This window comes from Triplophysa dalaica, chromosome 1 (genome assembly GCF_015846415.1).
Source record: "Triplophysa dalaica isolate WHDGS20190420 chromosome 1, ASM1584641v1, whole genome shotgun sequence".
Lineage (NCBI taxonomy): Eukaryota > Metazoa > Chordata > Actinopteri > Cypriniformes > Nemacheilidae > Triplophysa > Triplophysa dalaica.
Genome location: NC_079542.1, coordinates 22,721,964 through 22,748,258, shown reverse-complemented (window position 1 = coordinate 22,748,258; position 26,295 = coordinate 22,721,964). Strand labels below are relative to the sequence as shown.

Genomic DNA, 26,295 nt, shown 5'->3' with positions numbered 1-26,295 from the left:
TGTATTTTTGGACACCAGGGAGAAAATCTCTATTGTGAATTATAGGTGTCAGACCTCAAAGGACGCCCTTCTTTCTGCAAATCCAATTATGTCCCGCCACTATTTAACTGTGTTGAAACAGTAGGGTTATTTCTTATTTCAGGCAAAAATGTAAGGCTCTTATTGATTGTAAGCAGACTTAATAAAGAATGTGGCAGTACAGCCCATTTATCCACACATCATTTAAGGCCGAGGTGAGTTTGCAACCACATACAAATTGTTCGGGTATGGCAGGCCCAATTTTAAAACTTTAAATTAGGTAATGCCTTTCCACTGGTAGTTGAAGGATCTTCAACCTTACCCTAGCCCTCTTCCCCTGCCAGATGAATTTTGAGAAAGTTCTTTCCAAATAGGTTATACTCTTGATGGTAAATCAAAGTGGCAACATTCGCATGTGGTATACAATTCTTGAAAGGATGTTCAATTTAACGAGGTTAATTCTTCCCATCCATGAGATGGTGACGTTAAACCAGCGCTCTAAGTCTTCCTCAATACGTTTAATAGGGGGAGTCACATTATGTTTCCATAGTTCAAATAAGTCAGGTAAGACCTATTCCCAGAAATGTAAACCCTGTTTTAGACCACTTGAAAGGCCAGTCTGATAAAGATTCATTGGTGATAGTTCCCCGCAAGGGCATCACCTCTACAATTTGTTTCTATTACTTATTTTATGGTATTGAATTCATTCTAATTCTGAAATATACTTACCACTTTGCTGCTATCTTGGATATATTGGGTTTTTTTATGGAATTTGTGACAGTGCATTCTAAGCCAAAAGAAGTCTTAAAAGTCTTAAAGGCATACATTTTAGAAGAGGCTTCTCATATCAAAATACACCTGTTAAAATAATAGCAAGTCATATCAGAATGATGGCTCAAAATGCTGACTTCATAAAGTAACAACTCACCAGGTGCAGCAGAAGTCTTCAGAGAGAGTGAAATGTTTACTGTTCTCTGACATATCAGCTTTTCTTTGTGTTGCAGGCCCTGGCCTTCCCCAACCAACTGTATGAGATCATATTTGAGCTCACCACCACCAGGATCTCTATTAGACTCTATGGAGGAGCTCTTCTGTGTATGTTCTAATCAATTTTATAAAAAAGGTTATTAAAGAAGAAAGGTACAAACATATATTCAGTGCACTTCGGACTACAATAAAAACACTGGACATAGACACAACCATTTTTTTATATAAAGTGCATTTGTAATTTATTTCAGTGATAAGGATTGCTGATATATGAGAAAATATATATGAAAATCAGACTTTCATCGTTGCACAGTCAAACATCTAACATCTAGTTTAATCTTTCTCAGACAAGCTATTGAACTGTACAAACATATAGGGTCATCTGAAAATTGGTAAGACTCAGGCTGACATGACTGGACTGCAGAGAATTGAAACATGGAACACACAGACATGACATCTTAATGTTAACGCCTGTTTGTTGGAACAAGATGTTGGCTGGACAGTCGTTGCTCCTTTTTACTGTGTTTTTAGTTTTTTTCCCCCCACTTCATCTCAATTTATTGGTAACAAACAGCTTACATAAACATGTTTGTGCAAAGTCTCCCCCTCACTAGAAACATTCATGATGAGCTTTCACATTGGAAGATTAGTGTATGATTGCAAGAGTTATGAATATTTGATGCCACTGTTTTAAAATATGGATGACTTCATATAATTCGATTTAACCACATAGGGAAGGGCTTTTAGAGCGCTGGGCAGTTCGACTGCTCCCTAACTGGTAATGACCCCCCGCTGGTCCCAAGATGCTTCACAACAGTAGCACACGCAAGGAGCACACGTGCTTGAGCTTACATACAGTCGAAGGAGGTCATGCCATATAAAAGATTGCAGGGGTTGCTATTTTGTGGAAATAAAATCTCTTCCCATGCACTTATTTAATTATGAATCGCAGCCCATTTGTCTTTTCACCATCATTGCCGGCTATGGTTGCCTATAATTTAGCATAGAGAAGATTTTCCCACTCCATTTGTTTAGATTCAAGCCCTAGCCAGTTGGGAATATATGTGATATTATGCTAATGTGATTACATGCATTATCTATCGCAGAAGTTTCAACAGTGTTCTAGTGCAGCACAGCTCTGTTGGCTCTGAGTGGAATCTATGCTTCCTTTGCTCAACAATCTCTGTGTATACATCATGTATGCAAATTTCGAAAGGGCAATCAAACCCCTCACTGAGCTCCAGTAGTCTTTTATTCAGTATGACACCAGGTTTGGCTCTCAAATAATTCATACCCCCGTGGCGCTGCAAGGTGTGAATGTTCTTCTGTCAGATCAATGGCCAGTTCGATGTGGGGAATTGCTCAAGCAAGACTGAAAAAATAGTGCTGGCAGATGGTACTTGGCAGGGCTGAAGAAAGAGCTTCCCTCTGTGTTACCCATATCCGCACTGTGGGAGGAGATCGGAGGGACCACGGCAGAGTCCTTATCCAACTTAGAGCCTGAGCTTTATATTCTGAGCCCAACGCTTAGTGCTTAGTCCAATAAGGGACTAAAAGTTGTTACGAAACAGATTTTCAATGTTCGAAAAAAATGTCAAAAGTCCAACTTTGTTTTTTGACAAGTTGACCATGTCAGGCATAAGAAGACATCACGTTTAACATGGTAAAGAAGTCCGAATGCATGACCGTTGCACATCACCTTTGAGGAGTTTCTTCATTATGTTTATTTGATAAGCCACCTTAAGCGTGTCTGGCTAACTTAGCATTATCTCAGACTTAACCAAGTGTTTTTTTTCTCAACAGGTATCTCATTAATCTTATGGAATGGCTTGTACACAGCAGAAAAGGTCATAATTCAGTGGACACTCCTCACAGAAGCATGTTACTTTGGGGTACAATTTCTTGGTGAGGGAATTTCTTTGGCAGGCACTACGAAGGGGTTTGAGAATGGAAACTGACATTCAGTCGTAATTCTACCCATTATTAAAACAAATCCACACTTAATGAAAATTAAATCCTCTTCAGAAAGTCAGGAAATTTCTTTCCTAAGGGTGTGCTGCCATCTAGTGGCAACCAGCTTTCTTAAAGCAGGGGTAACACACTGGTTTCTGCCAATCTCATATTAATCTTGAGTACCTATAATGTCATATTGCATACTTCGTATCTTCAAAGAGTATTTAGTTTGATCACATTTATAAAAGATAGATAAAGCTGTACGATTGTTTCTGAAAACATACGGCGAATGCAGGGTTGGGGGGCTAGGCTGAACCAAAGCAAGTGCGCACCCAATGTCAACAAAACACAGACATCAGTTTCACTCAACGCATATCCGGCATCTGTTAGTGCTGGAATGGCTCCCTATATCAGTTTCAAACGATCTCCAAATCCAGCGTTATATCCATCGTTTATATAACATTCATCACCCAAATGCAGTGAACAAACAAACACCTGAACTTCGCAAACGTATGCTCTCTCTCTCCTGCTTAAAAGTGAAAGTGACGTCCGCGCATACTCCTGCTCTCATGTGGCCGTGTCGCGTGGAGAAAAAAATTCAAAACCTGTATGATTGCTGGGGGAGTGTATCGAGCACAGTAATACTACGTAATACACCATACGTAATGACCATGTAAAGCATAAGACAGCACGTTTAACATTGTAAAGCAGTCAGAATGCATGACACAATGTTGCTTGGCCGCTTTAAAGAGTCATCATTTACTCACCCTCAGTTTGTTCCAAATCTGTATCAATTTCTTTGTTCTGCTGAACACAAAGGAAGATGTTTGGAAGAATGTCAGTAACCAAACAGATCTCATCCCCAATTGACTCCCATAGTATTTATCTTATCTATTTATCTTAAAATGTCTACTTATGTCTGACTAATAAAGGGATAGTTCACCCACAAATACAAATTCTTTCATAATTTATTCATCCTCATGTCATTCAAACACCTGTATGATTTGCTTTTTTTCTGCTAAACACGAAAAAGAAACAACTTTTTCCCCCATTGACTTCCATTGTATGGAAACAAAACCACTGACACGTTTCTCAAAATACCTTACTTTTCTATTGTCTTTGTTCCACAGAGGAATGAGCCACATACAGATTTGAACAACATGATAGATTGATGAATAAATGATGACAGACTTTTGGTTGAACTGTTTGTTTTAAGTGATTGTCGTCATTTTTGTACCTACAGTATCTACATGATAATTAAGTTTGTAAATGTTTAATTATTTTTTTCCTTCTTTGACAAGGTGACAACATGTAGTTATTTTTGTAAATAACTTTTTTGCATTTGTTTGTATGTTTCCTATTTCCTCAGTGACATCCATCACCCTCCTGGAGATGGGCAACCTGTCCAACAGTGCAATTTTTCTTCTTTTTGGTGAAATTGTCTTCCTTCTCGTGACCTTGAGTTACTATCATCACCTCGGCCGTCGCACAAAAAAGATCTGAGGGAGGCTGATTACTCTGTTTCAGTTTTCAGAAGGAATCTTATGTTAGAACGGTGAGTTGGCACCACAGAGTTCTCTGAGTACAGTAGCTCCACTGCCAGGACCAAATGAATTTATACGTCACCGAGAAACACTCTTTCTCTGTGGACCTTATGTAAGTACCATGTTAGTGTATTTATTCTCATTGGATATGGAAAGACTTAGGTCTTGACCATTGTTTTCAGACGTTACATTGAGTTCACCAAAGTGGCAAAATATCTGAAAAATGTTGTCTGTTTATAAAAGCTTTTCGAAAATGTGTTGTGGGAAAAGAAATGGAATCGTCTCCCAGATCTATAAAGTTGAAAAGATGACAGTTTGGGTCATTTTAGTTTAGTGAACTTCCAGTATGTGATGTTATAATCTGTTATGAATATATCTGTTTTAGCATCCACACAGTTGATATGACACTTACTTCTTTACGTATTTTATATAACAACGTACAGAAACCAATAATGCTAAACTATAGGATTTTTATGGCCGAGCTCACCAGTGTGTTGTTTTCTTCTCTGAATGTTGCTTTGGCCATTCTTAATGATGCTGGAATGGATTTGTTGTGTTTTTGATATCTAACTATGGTCGGTTTCATTTGCATGGAGATCTCCGTGAACCACATGATGTGGGTTCACATCAATAGCTTCCAAATGCAAACACCACACATTGAATCAACTCCCACCTTTTAACATGCTTAATGCTTAAAAGCCCATACCATGAATAAAACAGCTTTTGAATCAACTGTCCAATTACTTTTGGTCCCTTGAAAAAAATGGGGGACTACATATTTAAGAGCTTTAATTCCTAAACCCTTCAGCTGATCTGGATGGGAACAAACTCAAAATAAAAAAATCAATTAAAATTGGGAAATTAAATTAGAACCCAAAATAGTTGAAGACATTTACATTGTGTTTTAAACATCCATAAAGTATTTTCATTACGTAATGGTTTTTGCCTATGAAGTTATTACTAATTGTAAATTCATGCCAAAGTGGTAAATATGATTTTGCAAATAAATTGCTTATTTTGAACTAAGGAACCCCTGTTGTGACATGGTAAGGATGTAGCATTTAATAGTATTTTAAAGGCTTTATCTTTAACTGTAGCTTATTAGTTGTTTACACCACAGAAACTGACGTAATAAATGCAGTGTATTACTTCGGTCATCTCTTCTTTTATAACAGATTAAAACACATACATAACTGATAAATGTTAAACAGGCAACAGACATCTCGCCTTCAGGTCAGTCAGACCAAGTTAATATTTTGTGTGATAATTCATATGCATATTGATAACAATTTTTTTATCTCACAGTTCAGATAAAATTAATATTCTGTTGTCATTTACTCACCCTCATTTCATTCTTAACCTTTGTGTAATTTAAATAAAAAATCACCCATAAAAAGCATCACAAAAGTAGTCAATTTGACCTGTGCTCAAGATGTTTTTAATTTTAATACATCCTCTAAAATCGAAAGCCGTCAAATGTGACATGTTTCATTTTTGGGAACGATTTTCATTTTAGAGCTATCATTATGCATAACAATTAACTACATTTTAATCTGTATTCTGTATGTAGTAGGATGTAGAGTGTTCCTATAGTAATCCTTGCATGATGTCATAATGCAAATGGACAGTAGCTTCAAAATGTAGCATTTTTTTAACATATTATATGTCCTGGAGTGAGATGGTCAGTGATGGGAAATTCTGTTCAAGTGTTAATTTAAAAAGTTTTAATTTAGCATGTTAAATATCTATTCACCTCTTGTAATCATCATGAAATAGCTTTCTGTTCACATTTTGCAGCTCTTACTAGCCTACAGGCATGACTATGTCTGCATTGCAACATATGGGCTTACATCTTCTAGTGCTATATATGCTCATATAAGTAGTAAAAATTGTTTCTATTATATTATATTTAGTATTTTTATTATATTATTTACAATTAAAATTCTGGTGTCATTGCTTATAATATGCTTTTATATAATACCTATCATTAGAAATGTTAGGTCATATGACAATGCCCATAGATATCACCTACTGGTGAAGTTTGATGTAAATGCTACAAATGATGTCAAAATCTGAAAAATTTAGCACAGATAGTTTCATGCCATTAGGTTTTATGAAAGGACACTATAAAGTACATTGCATGCGTTGGAAATAACATGTTGAACAGTAGCCAACGTTAGTTTAGGGGTGGTGTCATTTACCCTTTTTTCATTGGATATTAACCCGCAGTGCATCAGAAAGAAACTGTTGTTTGGTTAAAATAAATATGTTTTTTTTTTTATGTACACAAGCTGTTAAGTGGCAATCAGTTTATTATCAAAACAATGGAGTATATGATTTAATCGTACAGTTAAAACACAGTTTTTCACAAGACTTGCTATATTTATGTTACTTTTTGCTTGCAAGTATTTCAAAGATTTGGGAATGTGTTTAACAACTGTAAATTAGGAACTTTACTTTTTATTTGTTTATTCTGTTAAATTATTTGATATGAAGAAAGATTATTGTAATGGCAAGTCAAAGAATTCCAGTTAATCTTTTTTTATTGTTTTAGAAAACTCAAGACCTATGTTGACTTTTTACAGAGAAACGGTGATTGTGCTTAATGAATAAAGTTTTTCAAATGGAAAATGTGTTATTGACTTTTTTGCTTCTTTAATCAGTCTTGATTTTGAAGAAGCCTTGGTTTGCTGAACTGCAGTCACATAGAATTGGCAAAATAAATCATCTTCATTTCATGTAAACAACAAGATGCTTTGGAGGAAAGCACATGCTAAATTAATAAATGTAAATGTATAGGTCCAAGAACAACATTTCTGTCAAATGATAAGAATGGACTATACCAGGTCCTCACTCTGGTCCGAAGCAAAACCCTAAAGACCTAACAGTAACCGCTAACCTTATCCTGAAATCTGATTGGTTAGTTCCAGGACCAACAAGGATGTTGGTGTTTGTCAGAAGCACTTTTAAATTAAAAACTCTTTTTTTTATAGGAGAAATGTATACAACACAGATAATATGGGCCGAAATCAAAAGAACCTCCATCCTACAAATGCATTACCAAGTGCCTATGGGGTGTTTATCTTCTTTGGTCCTTTATAAATTAAAGTTCTCACAGTGGCCAAAGAAAGAGCTGTTTTTCTTAATCATCGTGATGAATTCACATTCATTTTATAATAAATTCATCATGCGGAGACGATGTGTCATCAGTTTACAATGTTGTGTACAATGTAATGCATTATAAGAAACTAAGCCTTACAATTGAAATGGCACATGGGTGTCTTCATTTGGCCTGAAATAGTGAAAGTGAAAATGTTATGTGAGGCCGAGTTCCATAATGGAATTTGTGCATCCCGTCATTTAACCCATCCAAGTGCACACACACACACACTGAGAACAAACACACATTGTTTCGGCACCCGGGGGGACCATTGCCTTGTTTAAGGGTCTCACCACAGCCATGATATTGAAGGTGGAGGAGAGAACTGATCATTTACTCCCCCCACCTAAAGTCCCTGTTGGTACTGAGGCTCAAACAGGCAACATTTGGATTACAAGTCTGAGTCTCTAACCACAAAGCCACTACTAAGCTGGGATGGGTTCTAATATTCCCCGTTACCCCATTAGGGACAAATGGATGGATGGACAAATGTACTAAAAACTTTTGAATGAAGCCACAGAACTTTTGTTAAGACATGCAGTGTGCCTCAAATGAGTGAAATCGTGCAAATGGACATCATACAGTTCAACTAGTGAAGAATAGAAATGTATTTTTGCATATCTTTTTGTATATTTTTATGAAGTCCTCACATGATACCAAAAAAGCTTATTTTATAGACAAGCCTGTATTTATTTGGCCTCTCTTAAAGGGATAGTTAACCCAAAAATGAAAGCACATATCTTTCAAAAACATATTTTGAAGAATGCCCTACAACGGCGGTTTTCTGTCAATAACACAAAAGTGAATGGATACCGCTGTTGTTTGGTTACCAACATTCACCAATATATCTTCTTCTGTGTCCTGCAGAAGAAATAAAGCGATACATGTTTTATATGATAAGAGGGTAAGACTAGGTAAATGATGAGAGAATATCCCTTATGGCTGAACTATCCCTTTAATGAAGCAGATAACATGTTTTCCAGCTCTATGTTGCAGAGTATGGCGAGCTTAACAATGAATGGTGGTTAAACATAAAAAAGTTGGCGTCCACTTCCAACAGATGTCATTATTCAGAGTGAAATCTTTCGCTTTCGATCCTGCTCTTTAGCTAAATCTAGAGTTTGACTCATGTGGCTGATATTTGGTACTTCCCGCTAGTGTCAATAACAACCACACGGTGGAGAATAAGAGCAGACATTTATCCTTCAGCTCAGAGCTGCTCACTCGCATTAAACTCAATAACGCTGGACGAGCCGCGCAGGAGACACCTATTGTACTTTCCAAACACTAAACGTGAGTATGCTTTCTGACAGGACTTTTAATGCATTCAATGCATTTATGTTTGATACAGAATATGTGCCTCCTGCCTCCTAGATAGTTTGAGCTGAAAACCCTAACAGAACATTGTAATTTTGTGTCTTTAAAACGTTTTAAAAGCTGATGATTTAATGTTACTTTTCGTCAAGTAACCTGACCTATGTGTTTATTGCACTGATGTGGCGCACGTTACAGTAACAGAGATCGACTGTTGAACTTTTATATCTTTCAGCTGTCTATCATTTTTCTCTCTTGAGGTTAAGGATTTCTGTTCCTTTGAGAAATAAAGTCAACGTTGCCACAATGGCAAAGAATATGGCTGTTCTTCACAACTTCATGATTTCACTTTCATTTATAACAATTTAATCCTGCAGAGGAGGAGTGTAATCCGTTTATAATGTTTATAATGTGCGACATGTTATCAACCGTGAAATTGTTTACTCGTGGAGTTGAGTGACATGAGCAACTATTTGTCTATCCTACACAAATGAAAACTATTGTTGTTGCCTTTAATAAGTTTTAAAGGACCTTTCTTTGAGTTCGGTTTAATTCACTGCTTATGAACCGTAATATGAGACTGTCCTATGTAGGTCAGGTCGGTTTCCAACTATGTGATTTGGCACGTTTTAGAGGGGTGTCAGTCCTCTTTGGATGTAGGTCTTTTTCAAAAAAGTAGTTTGTTTTATGAGTTTTCTAATTTGGGAAATTGCATATCAACTACTTATCGGTTTTAAATACTGCCGATGATGAAGATACGATCATCATCATCGAACTTGAAAGTTTATTTGTCAGCACTTTAACAAAGCTTTGATGAGCTTAGATTGTTTCCCCTTTCTTTTCATTTTCTCTTTTTTAACAAAAGGCAGATGGCAAACACATCCAGTTTGCCTGCATTCCATTAAGAGACTATATCACAAACAGTCACACCTGGCTCTCCCTGTTTAAAAAAGGTCATTGCTTTAAAACCGAGCTCATGAATCTTCTACGCAGAGCTCTTAAAACTGGACAACTTTTAATACTTTTTCCAGGCAATTTTAGTAGCTTCTTGTTCTGGCCACTTTAACATGACTAGTGGCATCAAGTTGGCCTTTGTGTTCATGTGGCGAGATTAACTGTACTAATGAATGTGCTCCTTGTTTCTGGCTAACGTAAGCGTGGAGAGACAAGGCCATCGGCTCTTGTGGGCTTCCCCTTATTTGGGGTTTCACTTTTCTTTTTTCTGCATGCTGGGAAGAACAGCGGCGAATAGCGAGACTGTTTATTCTTTCAAGCAGGGCACTAGTCTGCACCCCTTGGCTCGCTTCGCGATGGTTGCCATAGCAGCTCGTTTGTCATGCAACGGTTTATATAAAGTTATCGTGCAAATACTAAAACTGGAAGGCTTTAGTGGTTGAATTGGTGATGAAGTATCATAGTTCTGCTTCATGCTCATTTATTTCTGTTCAAGGATTGGTTCTGTATCAGTTGTGCACTTTTAAGCTCACTTGGATTTTAAGGTTCCTGTCTCTTAGGGTGTTTGGTGTGGTAACTTGATGGCTGAAGTGAGCTCCTGAGTGTGTGAAGTTTCACCCTTTGTTGGACTTGAAAAGCGTGGCTGAAAGGTGATATTGTCATGGTGGGAAATCAAAGTTGGCCCTGTCTCTGTGAGCGTGGGGGAGGGTGGTCGTAGAACGGGGTATGAACTACAACCTCTGTTTACACGGGGTTGATGCGCTGAATGCTGGCTGAGCACGCCTGTCTGTAGAGAATCCGTCTGATTAGTTTAAAGGGATAGTTCAACCAAATATGAAGATTGTGTAATTGTTTACTCATTTCAAACCTGTATGGCTTTCTTTCTTCTGCAATACACAAAAGAAGATATTTTGAAGATTGTTCAACTGTGGTACCCATTGACTTGCATTAGTTTTGTGATCATACAATAGAAGCGAATGGGTACCTGATAGCTGTTATTCTGCCATCTACATTCTTCAAAAATATCTTTTGTGTTCTGCAGAAGTAAGAAAGCCATACAGGTCTAAAAGGTATTCATTTTTGGGTGAACCGTCCTTTTAAGGTACTCTAAAAAAGCTAAACTCACTAGGTCAAACTGAAAAGCATTGCATTATTCACTTCTGAGGTGTTTTTTCAGGATTAAGAGAGATAAGATAAAAATGCAACAGAATGCCACTGATAAACTCTTGTAGATGCATTTTCTCCCCCAGTGGTAGCGTTCTGATTAAAATTTTAGTAAGTGCATTGTGACATACTTTTTATCAGCGCTGTGGTGGATGGATAAGTTACACATGTGTCATCTGCACCCTCTTTATGTAGACATAATAGCCCTGACCTTCATATGAAGTACATCAGCTCAATGCTGCTGATGACCCTGATTAGAAGCACACAACTCTTAGCAAGGCTGAATTTGTTTATGGCCCTTTTTGTTGTTTCTTAACACACAGCGTTTGTGCGAGAGGTATAAATGAGTCCTTGTTTGACCGTGTAGAATGAGGAGGAAGTGCAGGTAATCTCATTCCATGGACTTTTGTCTCATGGGACATATGAAGTCCCTGAAAAAAAATTACGATCTCTCATGGCAGAAGGATATGAGTGGGTTTTAATTGGCCTGGTTGGCCTCTGCTCAGCAGCACTACAATTATCTCTCCAAAACTACATTAAAAGTAGTGAGTTGAACACATTTAAAAATTTTGTCGGGTCAGTTTCTTTTGTCTCTTAAGGTAAGTTCCTCACAAACTGACTTAAAAGGTTTGATTAAATGTTTTTTTCTGGAAATGTAACTTTTTAGAAGGAAAAGGGTTTGACGTAATGGCACACTTGGCGGGCAGACATTATTATGGGGTATTATGGTTCTTTATTATCATAGATATAAAGTTGTTCAATAAGGTGTGTGAAAAGAGATTCTTTAAAAGGAAATTTTTGCAGAATTGCAACCAACGGTTCACTCCCCCTCCCTTTTAAAGCACTACGGTGGCTGACACAGAACAAACATGGCGGCACGTTTCAGTTTCTTTGCCGAAGGAGATAACATATTTGTGAAACACGCTCTGTAGATCAGTTTGTCCGTTTAGGGCTACTATAGAAACAACATGGAGAATTCCATGCAAGGGGACTCGCGGTGTATGTAGATAAAAGTAGTTCATTCTAATGTAATAAAAACATTACACGTCATTATGTAAGGTCTTTATTCACCTCTCAAAACATAGTTATGTATATTATATTGCATTTTTCTCAATAGATCGTCAATTCCCAAAAAAATCTCAAACCCTTCTTATATCTTCTTGCCCATAAAGTTATGTGCTGCTAATGTGGTCTACATCCCTATGCATAAAGTTAGATGTTCAGGGATTTACCTAGTAGTTCTGTATAACATTTATCTATTTGCACTGTAAGAAAGCTTTTAATGCACTCTAAGTTTGTACAGAATTGGCTTCAGCAATAGTGTACCTGAACAAATCTGCCGTATGTTCTGTATGCTTATCATCACTCATAATTCTTTCTGCCTATCTGAGGGGATTTAACCAGCCAAAGTGTGCCATGCAGCTCACTGACAGCCCTAGAATTTGAGGAAGCTTCTAACCTATTAATGGTGACTAGAATGTGGGTCATGGTGTAAAAGTATGGCGACAGCCAGACACAGTGCAGATGAGAGTATTGACCTGTTATTTGGAATTTAGTGCGGTTGACTGCATAGACCTATCTGATGAAATGGTGCATGGTGTGTTTGAAGGCAGGGCATACTTTAGTATGTATCAGAAATATAGGTTTGTGTGTATGATGGTAACCATGTAAATTGCTATATTCATTTGTCTTTTGATAAAACATTTAAGGAAAATAAATTTGACTTATATTATTGATCCTGTGCATTCCATTAATGTGTCTCGCTGATTCAATCATTGTTATCTCGCTGATTTCTTCTAATCTGTATTCTGTCCATAGATCTGATATAAGATTATGTTAAAATTCATGTTATTTCTCTGTTTTGGGTTTCTACAGGGTCAGAAAAATGGGCAAAGGATGCATCACTTCTACCAAGTACTTCCTCTTTCTCTTCAACATAATCTTTTTTGTAAGTCTCATTCTTTCGCTTTAAAAGACTAAGTAATGGTTCATTAAGTAAAATATTTTTTGTTGATTCTTTTTACATGAACTCTGTGTTGTCATTAGATTAATGTGTAAGTGTTTGAGAACCGGACCGGAGGGTGTGCTCCAACTATCAGGGATCACACTTCTCAGCCTCCCCGCGAATGTCTATGCCAGGGTACTGAAGAGGAGAATCCGGCCGATGGTAGAACCTCGGATTCAGGAGGAACAGTGTGGTTTTTATCCCGGTCACTGGACCAGCTCTATACCCTCTCCATGGTGCTGGAGGGTTCATGGGAGTTTGCACATGTGTTTTGTGGATTTGGAGAAGGCATTCTACTGTGTCCCTCGCGGCATCTTGTGGAGGGTGCTCTGGGCGTATGGGATTCGGGACCCTGTGCTAAGGGCTATCCGGTCCCTGTACGACCAGAGCAGGAGCTTGCTTCGCATTGCCGGCAGTAAGTCAGACTTGTTCCAGGTGCATGTTGGACTCGGGCAGGGCTGCCCTTTGTCGCCGGTTCTGTTCATAATTTTTATGGACAGAATTTCTAGGCGCAGCCAGGGGCCGGAGGGTGTCGGGTTTGGGGACCACACGATTTCATCTCTGCTCTTTGCGGATAATGTTGTCGTGCTGGCCCCATCAGACCAGGATCTTCAGCATGCACTGGGATGGTTTGCAGCCGAGTGTGAAGTGGCTGGGATGAGAATCAGCACCTCCAAATCCGAGGCCATGATTCTCAGTCGGAAAATGGTGGCTTGCCCACTTCAGGTGGGTGGAGAGTTCCTGCCTCAAGTGGAGGAGTTCAAGTATCTGGGGGTCTTGTTCACGAGTGAATGAAGGATGGAATGGGAGATTGACATACGGATCGGGGCAGCTTCTGCAGTAATACGGTCGCTGTACCGGTCTGTCGTGGTGAAGAAGGAGCTGAGCTGCAAGGCGAAGCTCTCGATTTTCCGGTCAATCTACGTTCCTACTCTCACCTATGGTCATGAGCTGTGGGTCATGACCGAAAGGACAAGATCCCGGATACAGGCGGCCGAAATGAGCTTTCTCCGCAGGGTGGCTGGGCGATCCCTTAGAGATAGGGTGAGAAGCTCCATCACTAGGGAGGAGCTCAGAGTATAGCCGCTGCTCCTCCACATCAAAAGAGGTCAGCTGAGGTGGCTCGGGCATCTTTTCCGGATGCCCCCTGGATGCCTTCCTGGGAAGGTGTTCCGGGCATGTCCCACCGGGAGGAGACCCCGGGGAAGACCTAGGACACGCTGTAGGGACTTTGTCTCCCAGCTGGCCTGGGAACGCCTCGGTGTCCCCCCGGAAGAGCTGGAGGAAGTGTCTAGGGAGAGGGAAGTCTGGGCATCCCTGCTGCCCCCGCGACCCGGCCCAGGATGAAGCGGAAGAAGATGGATGGATGGATGTTTGAGAACAACTGTTTTAACAGCCGAGCATTAGCAATGTAGAAAGTATGAACTTTTCTCCACAGGTTTCTTGCATATTCTCAGAACAGCGCAATTATACGCCAGCCTTGTTTCTTGTTCCTTTTTCTTTTTATAATTTATACCGTGTCTTCAGCAATTTATAACCCATGTCCTAGTTTTCATAACATGTAATAGAGAAAATGATATTCTGAATCTGTGTTATCCAAGCCTTTCCATAAATAAGTCAATGATGTTTAATGTCTTCCAGGCAAAGCCACATGTGTTTCAGCTGTACCTATTTTATAACAGTCTCTTCAAAAATATGCTCTTCAATACCATCCAGATGAAGTGTTTGCTATTCGTTTCACTGACAGTTTACACTTTTCGATTTAATACTCTTAGACTTTTAGAGAAACACTCTCTCTTGTCATCCTTGGGCTTGTTCCATGGAGACAAATTAAAACTGCTGATCCAAGTTTATTCTTTTTGTTTCAGGCCTGTGTGCTCAAGCTCACAAATTACAGAAAGAGCAGAAACATTCATTTTATTGGTAACATTTTTCATCCCTTTCACACATTTTCTATCCAGATTTTTTTTAACTGTCTATTTTTGCACCAGTTGATTCACTAAATGGATTTGCAAAAAATCAATTTCAATGCATTTCTAATATTATTTAAATAATATTTTTATTTAGATTTATAATATCTTTAAACATGTACATATTTTAATATTATAATTATAATTTTAATAGTACTCTTTCTATTATATTTTATTAGTCGCAGTTTAAGAAAAGCTGACCATACCTATAGCTGACCATACACTGCAAGTTGTATCATGTGTATAACTGTAAGTGACGACTGACAAATCTGAACTGAATTTAATAGAATTCTTAACAAATTGAATCGAATTGAATGGAATTATGTAAGGTTTCCAGACACTTCGCCTTGTTTTTAAATGGTCTCTCCCAATGTAACATTAAATTATTACTCTTCCACAAGTTGAACATATTACAACAACATTGAGAGAGCGTGTTTCTTGTGTTGCTGGGCATAAATTGTGTAAACAGAGTAAAAGTAGGAAGAGCCAATGGCAGTTTGTTGGATTACAGTACAGCGGTATTGGCTGGTACAGTAAGCTGTGCATCCCTGTGAGATAAGAAGAGTATATGGGGGGCTCAATTGGGTTAGTGAAGGCCATGTAGAACTCATGCTACATCCGCTGAGCTCCCCCTTCCCTCCTGCCATGCAGAGGCACGGCTCAATCAGTCCCAGATGTTAGCTGAGAGGAAAGGAGAGAGAACCTGGAACCCCATCAGAAAGCAGTCCAGGGCTTCCTAAAGGCCAGGATTATTGTATCGCACACAAGCTCACACATACACACCGCCGTCCTGCCTTAAACATACGCTTTTTTTCATGGAAGGCATTAATACTCAATCTTTCCATCTTTAGCTCTGTCCAAGAGATTTGGAGCGAACAAGTTGCAGCTTGTAAATTGAAATGTGAGGCCCCTGTTTTCCCCTCTTGTCCCGTACTGAATGATTGATTCTTCTCTCTCTCTCTGTTTTTTTTTCCACAGATCTTCGGATCTACGATTGTGGGATTTGGCCTGTGGATCCTCCTAGACAATCAGAGCTTCATCACAGTGTTGCGTAAGCCTCTTTACCTGTCTTTGTCAAATGCGGGGAACTGAAGTAAAATGTGACAGATGAGACCATCAACGACTTGAATGTAAAATTATGCTTTCAATAACCCAAATATTTTCTTTAGGGTGGTTTAAAATTGCACACGCATTAATCTAAAAGGCTATTTATGGCCTCCTCGGAGAGTTTTTTTTCTGTTAGTTGGCTGTAGTAAAATCCAAAGTAAGAGAAGAGTTTTTATGTTCTCATTAGTGAACCTTTCTTATAGCCTGTTCTGCCTCTGAATTGAACCTCCCGGGCCTGTGCGCCAGTGAGTCAGACCCACTTTTACAGCGGCATCTGTCTCTGGTTTGCTTTTGTTTGATGAGCACCGTTAGTCTCGTCTTAAACCGCGTGATTCAGGCTCTGGGATGGACGGTCCAGGATGGACTCTGTATTTGTCATCACCCCTCCCCCACAGGCGCACACATGCACAACTGCTTATGATCTGTTTTCCATCCCAGAGGCCATTGCAGCCGGCTCTGGGTCACTGGGTCTGTGTTTCACATATGCTGCCAAGCGGGCTGGAGCTACAGGCTCACAGCTGGCCTGGTATCATCATCTATTGAATGTCTGAGACGTGCGGCAGCCCTCTGATTACGAGACAGGCAGGGTCTGTGTGTGACATAGGACGTCTGAGGCAGTCTGCAGGTGCTCGCTCGCAGCCACACAGGGCTCTTTTAGCAGCTCCCGCATTAGCATGCGTCACGTCACTGCTCGGATCAGACCTCTATTCGCGTTAGTCATTTGAAAGCACTGGTGATATATCTTTATATAGAGAGAGGAACAGCATTTCTCTTTATCTGATTTTCGGTTTCATTGTGGTAGTTTCAGTCCTCTCAGTTACAGAACAGTCACAGCATCTAACTTTCCTTTCTGGAAAAGTTGTCAGCATTTTAAGTTTGTCTTGGGAAACTATGGCCCGCATGACCCGAGACATAACCCCCTGTTGGAGCAGCTGTGCCATTAAAAGTTTGTGTTACCAAAGAACCGCGTGCGTTTGACGGATTGCACACAGCAAAACTTTGATTTAGGAAAGCCTAGCATGATACCAACAGCAGTGAATCTGTCTCGTATTCCTCCTTTCCACGTCATATTTCATACGACTGGCACATTCCTGCAGCGAACACTGGCTGTTGGCTCTTTGCTTGGACTGCAGCCATGCGTTCAGTGTGGAGGACTTTTCTCCATTATAAAAAAGTTGCTGAACATCATTGTTTTTCTAATCCAGATATCAGTGGCCTTCACTGGCTTAGTGATCTCCAAATTGTTTCCTGTTTCCGTTAGACACCAGCATTAGACACTTCAGCAACATGGGGTGAAATGAGATTTACAGTACTAAAGGCAGAAAAGTGAAAAATAATATGCAGACGTAAATGCTGTGTTCTTGTACTTATGGAAAACTATGGATGTTTTTCCAATTTTGGGGGCTTGCATTGGACAGCATGAGTGAAACAGGATCATTGAGTTGATTTTTCTCATCAGCCAAAAGCTTTGAACTTGGTTTCTGGTGAGCACAGCAGTTACAGCGACAAAGGAATTTGCTAAAGTGAGAAAAAACGTCTTGTTCTATATTTGCCTATTGTTTTAGGAATTGTTATGGCGACAGAGAATTTTGATAATATTTACCACATGGCACAAAAGCGGCCTTGCCTCACTATTTCCAACTCAAGACTCCAGCTCAATTTTAAAAAATCCAATTACAGCTGTTTACTTATAGTTAAGCCATTTCATGACAGCTGAATGCCATGTTTCTGACTCATGATGTTAAATGCTGTGTCTCTGAATTTCCTTACTATAAACACCATTGGCTGAAATAATTCCAAATCAAATATTTCTGCATTGTTCCATTAAATACCATTTGTAGAAGCTTAACCGTGATTAAAGGTGATCTAACATCAATAACCTTTCAATTTCCAACCACAGACTGCTTATTGTGCAGCTCCCTCTTAATCATTAATATCTACATTTCAGTTTGACTGCTTAATCTAATGCTTAGGGATAATTTACCCAAAAATAAAAAATCTGTCATCATTTACTCACACAAAAGAAGATATTTTGAAGAATGTTGGTAACCGAACCATGGCGTTACCCATTGACTTGCATTGGTTTTGTGTCCATATAAAAGAAGTCAATGGGTAGTGCTGTTCTTCGGTTACAAACATTCTCTAAAATGTCTTCTTTTCTATTCTGTAAAAGAGAGAAGTGCATGTTTGTAATGACAAGAGGGCGATTAATGATGACAGAATTTAATTTTTTGAGTGCCCTATCCCTTCAAGGCAAGCTTACACATGATTATATTTTAACTATAACTATAAAGATGACACTTTAAAGGTCATTCTAAATGTAAGACAATGGTCTACAGCAGATGTATAGTGAAAAAGATACAAAGGAATTATGTCATTGGGATTACGTTCAGAGTGATTTTTTCCAGCTGATGAACAACGAAACTTTGATTGACAATTAAAATCTTTTCTAATATAAAGGGCTCCCACATTTAAAATCTTAAATCACACACGAGCCTAGAATAAACAATGATATCATCCGTTGGTGTGGACACTAATATACTATCGTCATGGTAATCACTCTTGGTGTGAACCGGCCTTTAGAGCACATTTTGTGAGCTGTGTAAAGATGAAGTCATTGTGTTACTTGTGCTATCACTCAAGCTGTAATCATCGGGGCTGAGGGGGTCATCGCGGGCATCATCAGACATGACCGTTCCAACTCTGATGATAAGAGCTTGGTTTCGTAACCATGATTACATCAGGTCACATGACGGCCCATTGTATCCTCAGCACCCACAGTCACACAATCACACAGACGGCCCCACAGGGCTCCGTTCCACACTACGTTATTGTTTGCTAGGCTGTCTGTGCTAATGTTGTTTTGCCGGGAAGCAATTGAGGTATTCTAAGGATTCTCACTCTGACGGCACAAGTCTGAATGAAGCAGGAAGTTGAATCACTTCTGGAGTAAAGACACAGAGAGACACAACTTTAGTGAAGATTGCAAGGGAATGCTGCCAAATAAATCAAAATATTACACAATTCCTATTCAAGTATAGACAGACGATAATCCTGTTGAGCATTTCACTGAGAACGTGCCAAACCAATGTAATCTGAATAGCAAAAGTGTATAGCTTTAGGAAAATCACAGTGGACACCGTTAATGTAAAACCGGTGATTTAAATGAAATCTATCATGTGTTGATTTTAAACAGGAACGTATAATTGATGTTTTTTGAATTATGGAGTAGTAAGTGTTTTAAATATGGAAGTGAAACTTGTTTTTATTTATTTACAGAGGACGCATTCATTGGCTTAAAGGTGACCTCTTATATTCTGATTGGTGTGGGATCATTCTCCATGATTCTGGGATTTCTGGGCTGTCTAGGGACCATCTATGAGATTCGCTGTTTGCTTGGATTTGTAAGTCACGCACACATAAATGCACAAGCTCAAACATGGTTTTAACTCTTTCTAAAAAATTCTAAATAGGTTCCTGTTTATTTTTCAAATAGCATATTTCCATGCAAATCCAAAGAGGAACCTCTGCCCTCCGTGTTAGCATGAGTGTCATATGGAAATTTTAACCGTGCTGTGTGGTTTCTTGTCACTTGACCTGAGTAGACTGGATTGAACCAGCTGTTGCCTTCCTGTTGCACATATGTGCCGACTGTGAAATACATGTGAGGCTGACATGTGTGCTGGGTGTATACATGAGCCCTCAATTCTGTTTTTTTTCTCCTTTACAGTACTTCACCTGTCTGTTACTCATTCTCCTCGCTCAAGTGGCTGCTGCCGTTCTCATCTACTTCCAGCGTGATGTGGTGAGTGATCGCCCCAATGCTTAACACCCGAATGTGACAGCCAGCTTGGCATCATAGCATTTAGGTTGCAGGTCTCTCACAGGCTGCGTGTGTTTTGCTTGTAAAAAAAAACCTGGCTTCTGTGTCATAAAAAGGTTTGGGCTAAATCTCCATGTGTTCCATTTTCATTGTGAAGGTTTTGTTTAAATTTCTAGAGCAGCACAAAAAGAGGTCAAGGGAATTAGGTCTTAAAATAAAAAGACACTGCCTCCTATTGCACATATTAGGAAAAGCTTCTTTGCGGGATTGTTTTTGTAACTGGAGGTAGACCTTCACCATATTGACCCATGAGAAGGAAACACATTACACGTAGTTGACACAGGATAAGGACAAAGAGTTGAACGCACAAACACCTTCTCCTACCTAACCTTAATTATAACCTAAACAGGTATATCACCTAGTTATAAATACAAAATCATTAACCTACCGTAATCTACATCCTAACCTCAAAATAACTTTTTTCCCATTTACAATTTTCACAAATGTTGATGTCTCGAAAGAGAGGTTATGCTCAGTTTTGGGTACAGATTTGTCCTCAGAATGTAGAATAAGCGGCTATACACGGACACACACACACACACACACACAGACAAACTCAACCTGGGTCAGATGTCAGCAAGTGTCTCTAAGGACATGATAGGAAGCATCTGAGTAGGATACATTGGTCATAAATATTGAGATTTTGGGGCAGATAGATTTCGGATAAAACCACAAGCTATAAACTGCAAGTTTATTTCACAGTTTCACAGACATGGCTTATCTTAAGCAAGGACTATGCCTTAGTTAAATTAGGATAGTGAAGTCGCTTTTTTTTAAATGCCTTAGATAAAAATATTATTGGTTTGCATCTTGAGACAGAAAAATGGGAATGACATATTTTAAGTTTATTTTCAAGTTTAGTTCAAACAGCTCAAACTTTTATTTCACTCTGGGACTACTCTTAAGCCTTTTCTGTGAAACCGGGCATTAGTGACCATTCAAAGTGAATCGGAGGTCGAACACCTTGGGCTAAAATAATAATCCACTTACCCTTTTAACTCTGGTTTCAGTTGAGGAAGGAGACAACTGATATTGTGTCCAAAATCATGGCTAACTACACTGGACAGAACAAAACAGCGGAGCTGGCCTGGGACTACATCCAGAGAACTGTGAGTAGAAAATGGGCTAAATACCGTATGATGTCGCTCAACATTATCTCACGCTCGAGTGTATTAAAGGGATAGTTCACCCAAAAAACATTATCGCATCGACACTCACAATCGCGTTGTTCCAAAACTGTATACATTTCTTTGTTCTGATGAGCACACAGAAAGATATTTGGGAGAATGCTTATAACCAAACAGTTCTCGGACCCCATTGACTACCATAGTAGAAAATATTACTTTATAATTTATTTGATCTGTTGAACACAAAAGAAGATATGCGGAAGAATCTAGGAAAGTTGTGAGGCACTTTTGGGACATGTTTCCTGTTACTGTTAGGATCTCCTTGAATGTGAAAATGTTCCCTGACTGAGGTCTTTTGCCCCACACTTGCCCATATTTAACAAGCCATGTTCAAAATGGTTTCATGAGAAATGACAGTGTCTATATGCATTATTCACAAATAATTGTGGGTTAGAGACTATAAAGACTTACTGAAGTGCCTTGAAATCTGCAGCTTTGTTCGAGGCATTAAGGGAATTTTCTCTGAAACATCATGAAATTCAGGTGGGACACATTGAGTGGCTCCTGCCCTTTTAAAATGGTCAATAGCGTGTACACATGCTAGATTCATTAGATCTAGGCCGCCTTTGATTGTTCTGGTTTGATGATAAGCTGAAGTGCAGAATGATTTCATAAGAATCGTTGAAGTTTTGATAACTTAGATCTTCTAAATAGAAATTTCATCAGTGTTTTGGATCACAGTAGTTATCCAAAGTTAAATATCCTTAAAGCTAACTATATTCACACTAAAAGCCAAAAACCTTTATATTTAATGTGTGACTTATGTCATTTTGGTTTATAGTCAAGCTAAATCTATGTGACTCTTTATACTATTGTTTTTTCCCTGTGTCCTTAGATGCAGTGTTGTGGCTGGGCTGGGCCTGAGGATTGGACATTAAACCCGGTTATAAAGAACAATTCAGAGCCTTTGTACCCTTGCTCCTGCCACAATACTTCCTCCTCTTCTACTAATGTTCCAGATAGGGGCCTCTGCGAGGCCACATCTAAAGACTTGCCCATCTATGGGATGGTACTGAAAAGCAACACTTAACAACAATAAGTTTTGCTCAGATTTGCAATTCAGTTGGGTGACCTTATAACAAAATGATGTGTCTTTAACAGGGCTGCCTGGATAACGTGGAGAGCTGGCTCTTCACAAATTATGGAGTCATTCTTGGAATCTGCCTTGGTGTGGCTGTTATTGAGGTATGTTTTATCTATTCTGGCTCAGTAGTGTTCACTGAAACACAATGTCAATGTACTATTGTAACATTTATATGTTGATTTGACCAATTCATATGTTGCCCACAGCTCCTCGGTATGATTCTCTCCATGGGCCTGTGCAAAAGTGTACACCAAGAGGAATACACCAAAGTGCCAAAGTACTGAAGACACATGGACGCACACACACACATGGACGTATTCTGTCCTCCCTTATTTACATGGAAAAATAGCTCTTTCTCTTTTTCTTCATTACACACAATGTTTCTAAAGACAAACTTGCGATTAAGGATTAAGGTTTTAGGTTTGTGTTTTTGAACCGCAAGAGCTCACTCTTCATTTTTAACAATATGTAAATCCTCTGTGATATATCTAATCGAGTCTTTTCAGTACAACTTGAATAGTCCTATTATGTGACCTAAAGGGTAGGACATAAAAGCCGCCCACATCAATTAATGAAAGCTTGTGACCTGATGTTCCTCAGTAGTCTATTTATACAACAACAGTTTTAACACACATTTGCTTTGATGTTCCTTCATTATAGCAGCCAAACTTTGAGCTAACAGCCTATTTAACTTTGGTTTATGCTTTATTGAAAACAGAAATACTACAAAGGCCTGCTTTTGTTTAATCAAGGGACTTTTTGTTAGATATTTAGCCTGTGTTCATTCTATGATGAACAAAGACTTACAGGATTGCCACACTGTCCTTAAATGAGTCACATTAAAAAAAGAAAGCTTTCTATTGGATAATTCTGTCATTTATGTTTGTACATCATTGTGGTCTTTGGGGTAAGGCTTTTGCTTGTTTTTTTATTAGTGTGTAAATATTAGCTTATTTTACACTTCTGGTTTTATGATTTGAAGACGTTTAAAATTTCACTTTTTGTACAGAGGATAATTTTATGTTTTTTAACATCCTTAATTTAAGGATATTTTTAAGAAGGTACAATATGAAGCTGTTCCTTGATGATGTGAACAAAATGAAGATTAGCGTAACCCCTAAAATTGACTTCAGATTTTTTTGTTGAACCTTATTATACAGCTTTAAGTGACGCCATTATTTCCTTAACTGTATACTTGTTGTACAGCAAGTATTTGGTAGAAAAATGCTAACAGCATTTTTTTTGTCTGAAAATTTGTATATGTAAAATGTTGAATTCCTAATGATAGATACACTCTAATTTTCCTGTTCCAACGAAACAATAAAAATGTTTATCTTTGAAACAGAAAATACACTCCCATACCAAATAATTGAAGGATATTAATATTGAAATCACATGTACCTTTTTTAAGATGAACGTTACAATAAAAAAAACTCACCCATCCTACTTTGTGCATAGTGATGTTTTGTGAATCTGACATGTACGTTTGCCAGATTTCCACTAGGTGGCAATAGCACGTCTTTTGGTAATATGAGCTGGGAAGAAGGTGGTGTCTAAGAAGGCGAAAAATATTTCAGTTGCCTCAAAATAGCAACGTGCAAACAATGCGCCTGAATACACCTCGTTTTCAGACCAGGACGCCCATGGGTGCACAAATGGGCGCAAATGCATTTGTTACTTAAACAACGTGGCGAGCTGAAACTAGCAAAAAACACTTGCAGCATTGTGCCAAGTATATGATAGAGCCCCATATGTCGATTTTCATAACTAGCAAATAACCGTATCACCAAAACACTCTAATTCTGTATATATCCACTAACGAACACATATTTCACTGTTTCCTATTAACTCTTAATGCCGGATGGTGGTCTTCCTCCAGGAATCAGGTCTGTATTACTCTTGTGCGTTTCTGGGAAGTGTTAAATGACAGAACCCACCCCTTCTTCCTCAACAATAGTGGCCACCTGCTCGCCCTCTTTACATCCGACTGCCCACCGAGCTCCATCCTGTTTTTACAAGACTGGGATTTCCCAACGTCTTCTCTATGCCATGACTGTTCATGCTCAACTTTTCTTTCAATTTCCTTGGCCAGCATTGCAGGTTGTGCCGTTAAGCCTTCTCTATTTTCACTATGCTGAAAGTGCATTTAAATCCAGATATACTGCAATTTTTTGCACTGAAAAAATGACTCACGTGACAAAGTGTTAACTGTATTCTGTGCCTGGTTTTAACATTATTATACAGTAAGAGTTTGTAATATTGATGGCCGGGCTTTTTAACTAAGCAGTGATCAACTGCATTACTGGTCTCCATTATTCTATAATAATAAACCTCAAAGAAGTCACCCTCCTTTACATCCTAAATTTCTATTTTAGACTGCAGAGCAACTTCTGTATTTATAATTTGCATGACATTGGAGCAGAGCTGTCAGAAAGCAGTCTGGAAAAACACTCTTATAATGTACTCCCTTATCAAAAAGAATTATACTTGAAATTCATTTTTTTAGTATACTTAAGTAAAGTTAAAGTATTTTTAGGTATCTTTATGTATTCATGTAATATCAATGGACTAGTAGTATGCTTGAAAGTGTATTATTTGAAAGTTGGCCCTTTTTCGTTTATAAAAGTATACTTTTAAGTGTACTTTTAGTGTAACATTAGTAAGCTTTAGAGAACACAACAAGTTTAAAATTAGCTTTTCATTTGTACTACAACTATACTCTATGTAAACTTGCTGGTATTAGTTGTTAGTTGTGTTAGTGTTACTAATGTAACACTAACACATTAGTGTTAGTGTTAGTTTACTAATTCAATACTTTAAGCACATGTTTAAGTATACTTTGGAGTTTACTCCCAGTAAACTATTTGTTTAAGTCGTTTTAATACTGCAAGTCTACCTGTAGGTTATCTTTAGGTGTACTGGTAGATCACTAGTTCTTTACTAGTAGCATTGTTGTCATTCATAAAAGTACACTTTGAAGTTTACTCCTTTAATATTTAAAGTATGTTCTTTCTTTAGGCGACCTTGCAGATAGACTGGTCGTTAACCAGATCAATACTTGTAGTACACTTGTAGTTTGTAAGTACACTTCAAGGTGTATTCTTAGTAAACTACCAGTTGCTTGTATTTTTATGAACATACTATTTAGATATTAATTTTGCACTTGAAAAACTTGTACTATACTTCTAACTGTACAGGTGACTCAAAATCATTAATCACATTAACATATTAGTGTTCACCTTATAGGAAAAAGATAGGAAACACATATGTATCAGATTTTGAATTAAGCTAAACCAACAAAAAAAGTAAATGCAATTTTTTCAATACAAATGTATTTCTATAGCACGATTTAAATCTTTCAGCCTTACAAATACATATTAATATCATAAGTGTACTAATATAATAAAAACTGACAGAAGTATAAACAGGAAATTATGCAATAGATATAATAAATTGAAAACCTTTCTACATTGTAAATACAAAAAATAAACACCAAAGAGAATCACAACATTGATTTGTGGCCACTTGTAATAACTGTAAAAAATATTTGTTACAGGCATATATATATATATATTTGACATATAACAGAGCATATATCATATATGTGAGAGGTTTTGAAGGTCATCCATTTTGTCTTTTAAAATAATCACAATCAGAAGCCTCCGAATGCAGTTCGTGTTGAGAAACTTGACTGTCACTCTCCGACAGGTGACTGGGTTTATCACCTGTCACATACTTACATAAAAAAATATGAACAAGTGTGCATGTCATTTAAATAATCAGACGCATCTTCTTTTTTGTAAAAGTAACAGAGAAAAAAATGGGTCTTAAATTGAAATATTGTATGTGAAGTTATGAGAGAGAACAATAAATTGTATGATAAACCATACGACAAAATATGGTTTTCTTACATATAAAGAAGAATTCACAAAGCAGTGTTTGTGAGTCTTTCAGCATTTGATAGG

General features: G+C 38.1%; 2 protein-coding genes across 5 annotated transcripts in view; both read left to right on the top strand.

The window, feature by feature from the left end:
- The window catches only part of tp53i11a (tumor protein p53 inducible protein 11a), a 33,785-nt gene extending 26,670 nt beyond the window's left edge, over window positions 1–7,115 (top strand). For both annotated transcript variants that reach the window (XM_056749570.1, XM_056749578.1), the window contains 3 exons: window positions 1,023–1,113; window positions 2,809–2,910; window positions 4,328–7,115. In XM_056749570.1, the coding sequence (XP_056605548.1) occupies window positions 1,023–1,113; window positions 2,809–2,910; window positions 4,328–4,461 (327 nt within the window). In that variant the 3' untranslated portion in view covers window positions 4,462–7,115. The remainder of the gene's footprint in view (window positions 1–1,022; window positions 1,114–2,808; window positions 2,911–4,327) is intronic.
- Window positions 7,116–8,798: 1,683 nt separating this feature from the next.
- cd82a (CD82 molecule a) lies at window positions 8,799–23,776 on the top strand. Of its 3 annotated transcripts, XM_056756705.1 has the most exons (9): window positions 8,799–8,955; window positions 12,970–13,042; window positions 16,048–16,120; window positions 19,456–19,580; window positions 19,907–19,981; window positions 21,070–21,168; window positions 22,082–22,255; window positions 22,348–22,431; window positions 22,537–23,776. In XM_056756705.1, the coding sequence occupies exons 2-9, from the start codon at window positions 12,980–12,982 to the stop codon at window positions 22,612–22,614; spliced, it is 771 nt and encodes a 256-aa protein (XP_056612683.1). In that variant the 5' UTR covers window positions 8,799–8,955; window positions 12,970–12,979; the 3' UTR covers window positions 22,615–23,776. The 3 variants fall into 3 exon arrangements, 2 of the variants coding, with proteins under 2 accessions (XP_056612683.1, XP_056612675.1); XM_056756697.1 differs by lacking the exons at window positions 8,799–8,955; window positions 12,970–13,042 and adding an exon at window positions 14,780–15,022; XR_008907487.1 differs by lacking the exons at window positions 8,799–8,955; window positions 12,970–13,042; window positions 16,048–16,120; ... (4 more) ...; window positions 22,348–22,431; window positions 22,537–23,776 and adding exons at window positions 13,049–15,022; window positions 15,249–16,026.
- The last annotated feature ends 2,519 nt before the right edge of the window (window positions 23,777–26,295 follow it).

Bases quoted from the DNA above. Each gene is read 5' to 3' on its own strand.
- cd82a (XM_056756697.1), top strand. From the start codon at position 14,795: ATGCTCTTCAATACCATCCAGATGAAGTGTTTGCTATTCGTTTCACTG. The intron at 15,023-16,047 runs GTAACATTTTTC...TTTTTTCCACAG, and splicing joins CAGAAACATTCATTTTATTG to ATCTTCGGATCTACGATTGT. The intron at 19,982-21,069 runs GTGAGTGATCGC...CTCTGGTTTCAG, and splicing joins TCTACTTCCAGCGTGATGTG to TTGAGGAAGGAGACAACTGA.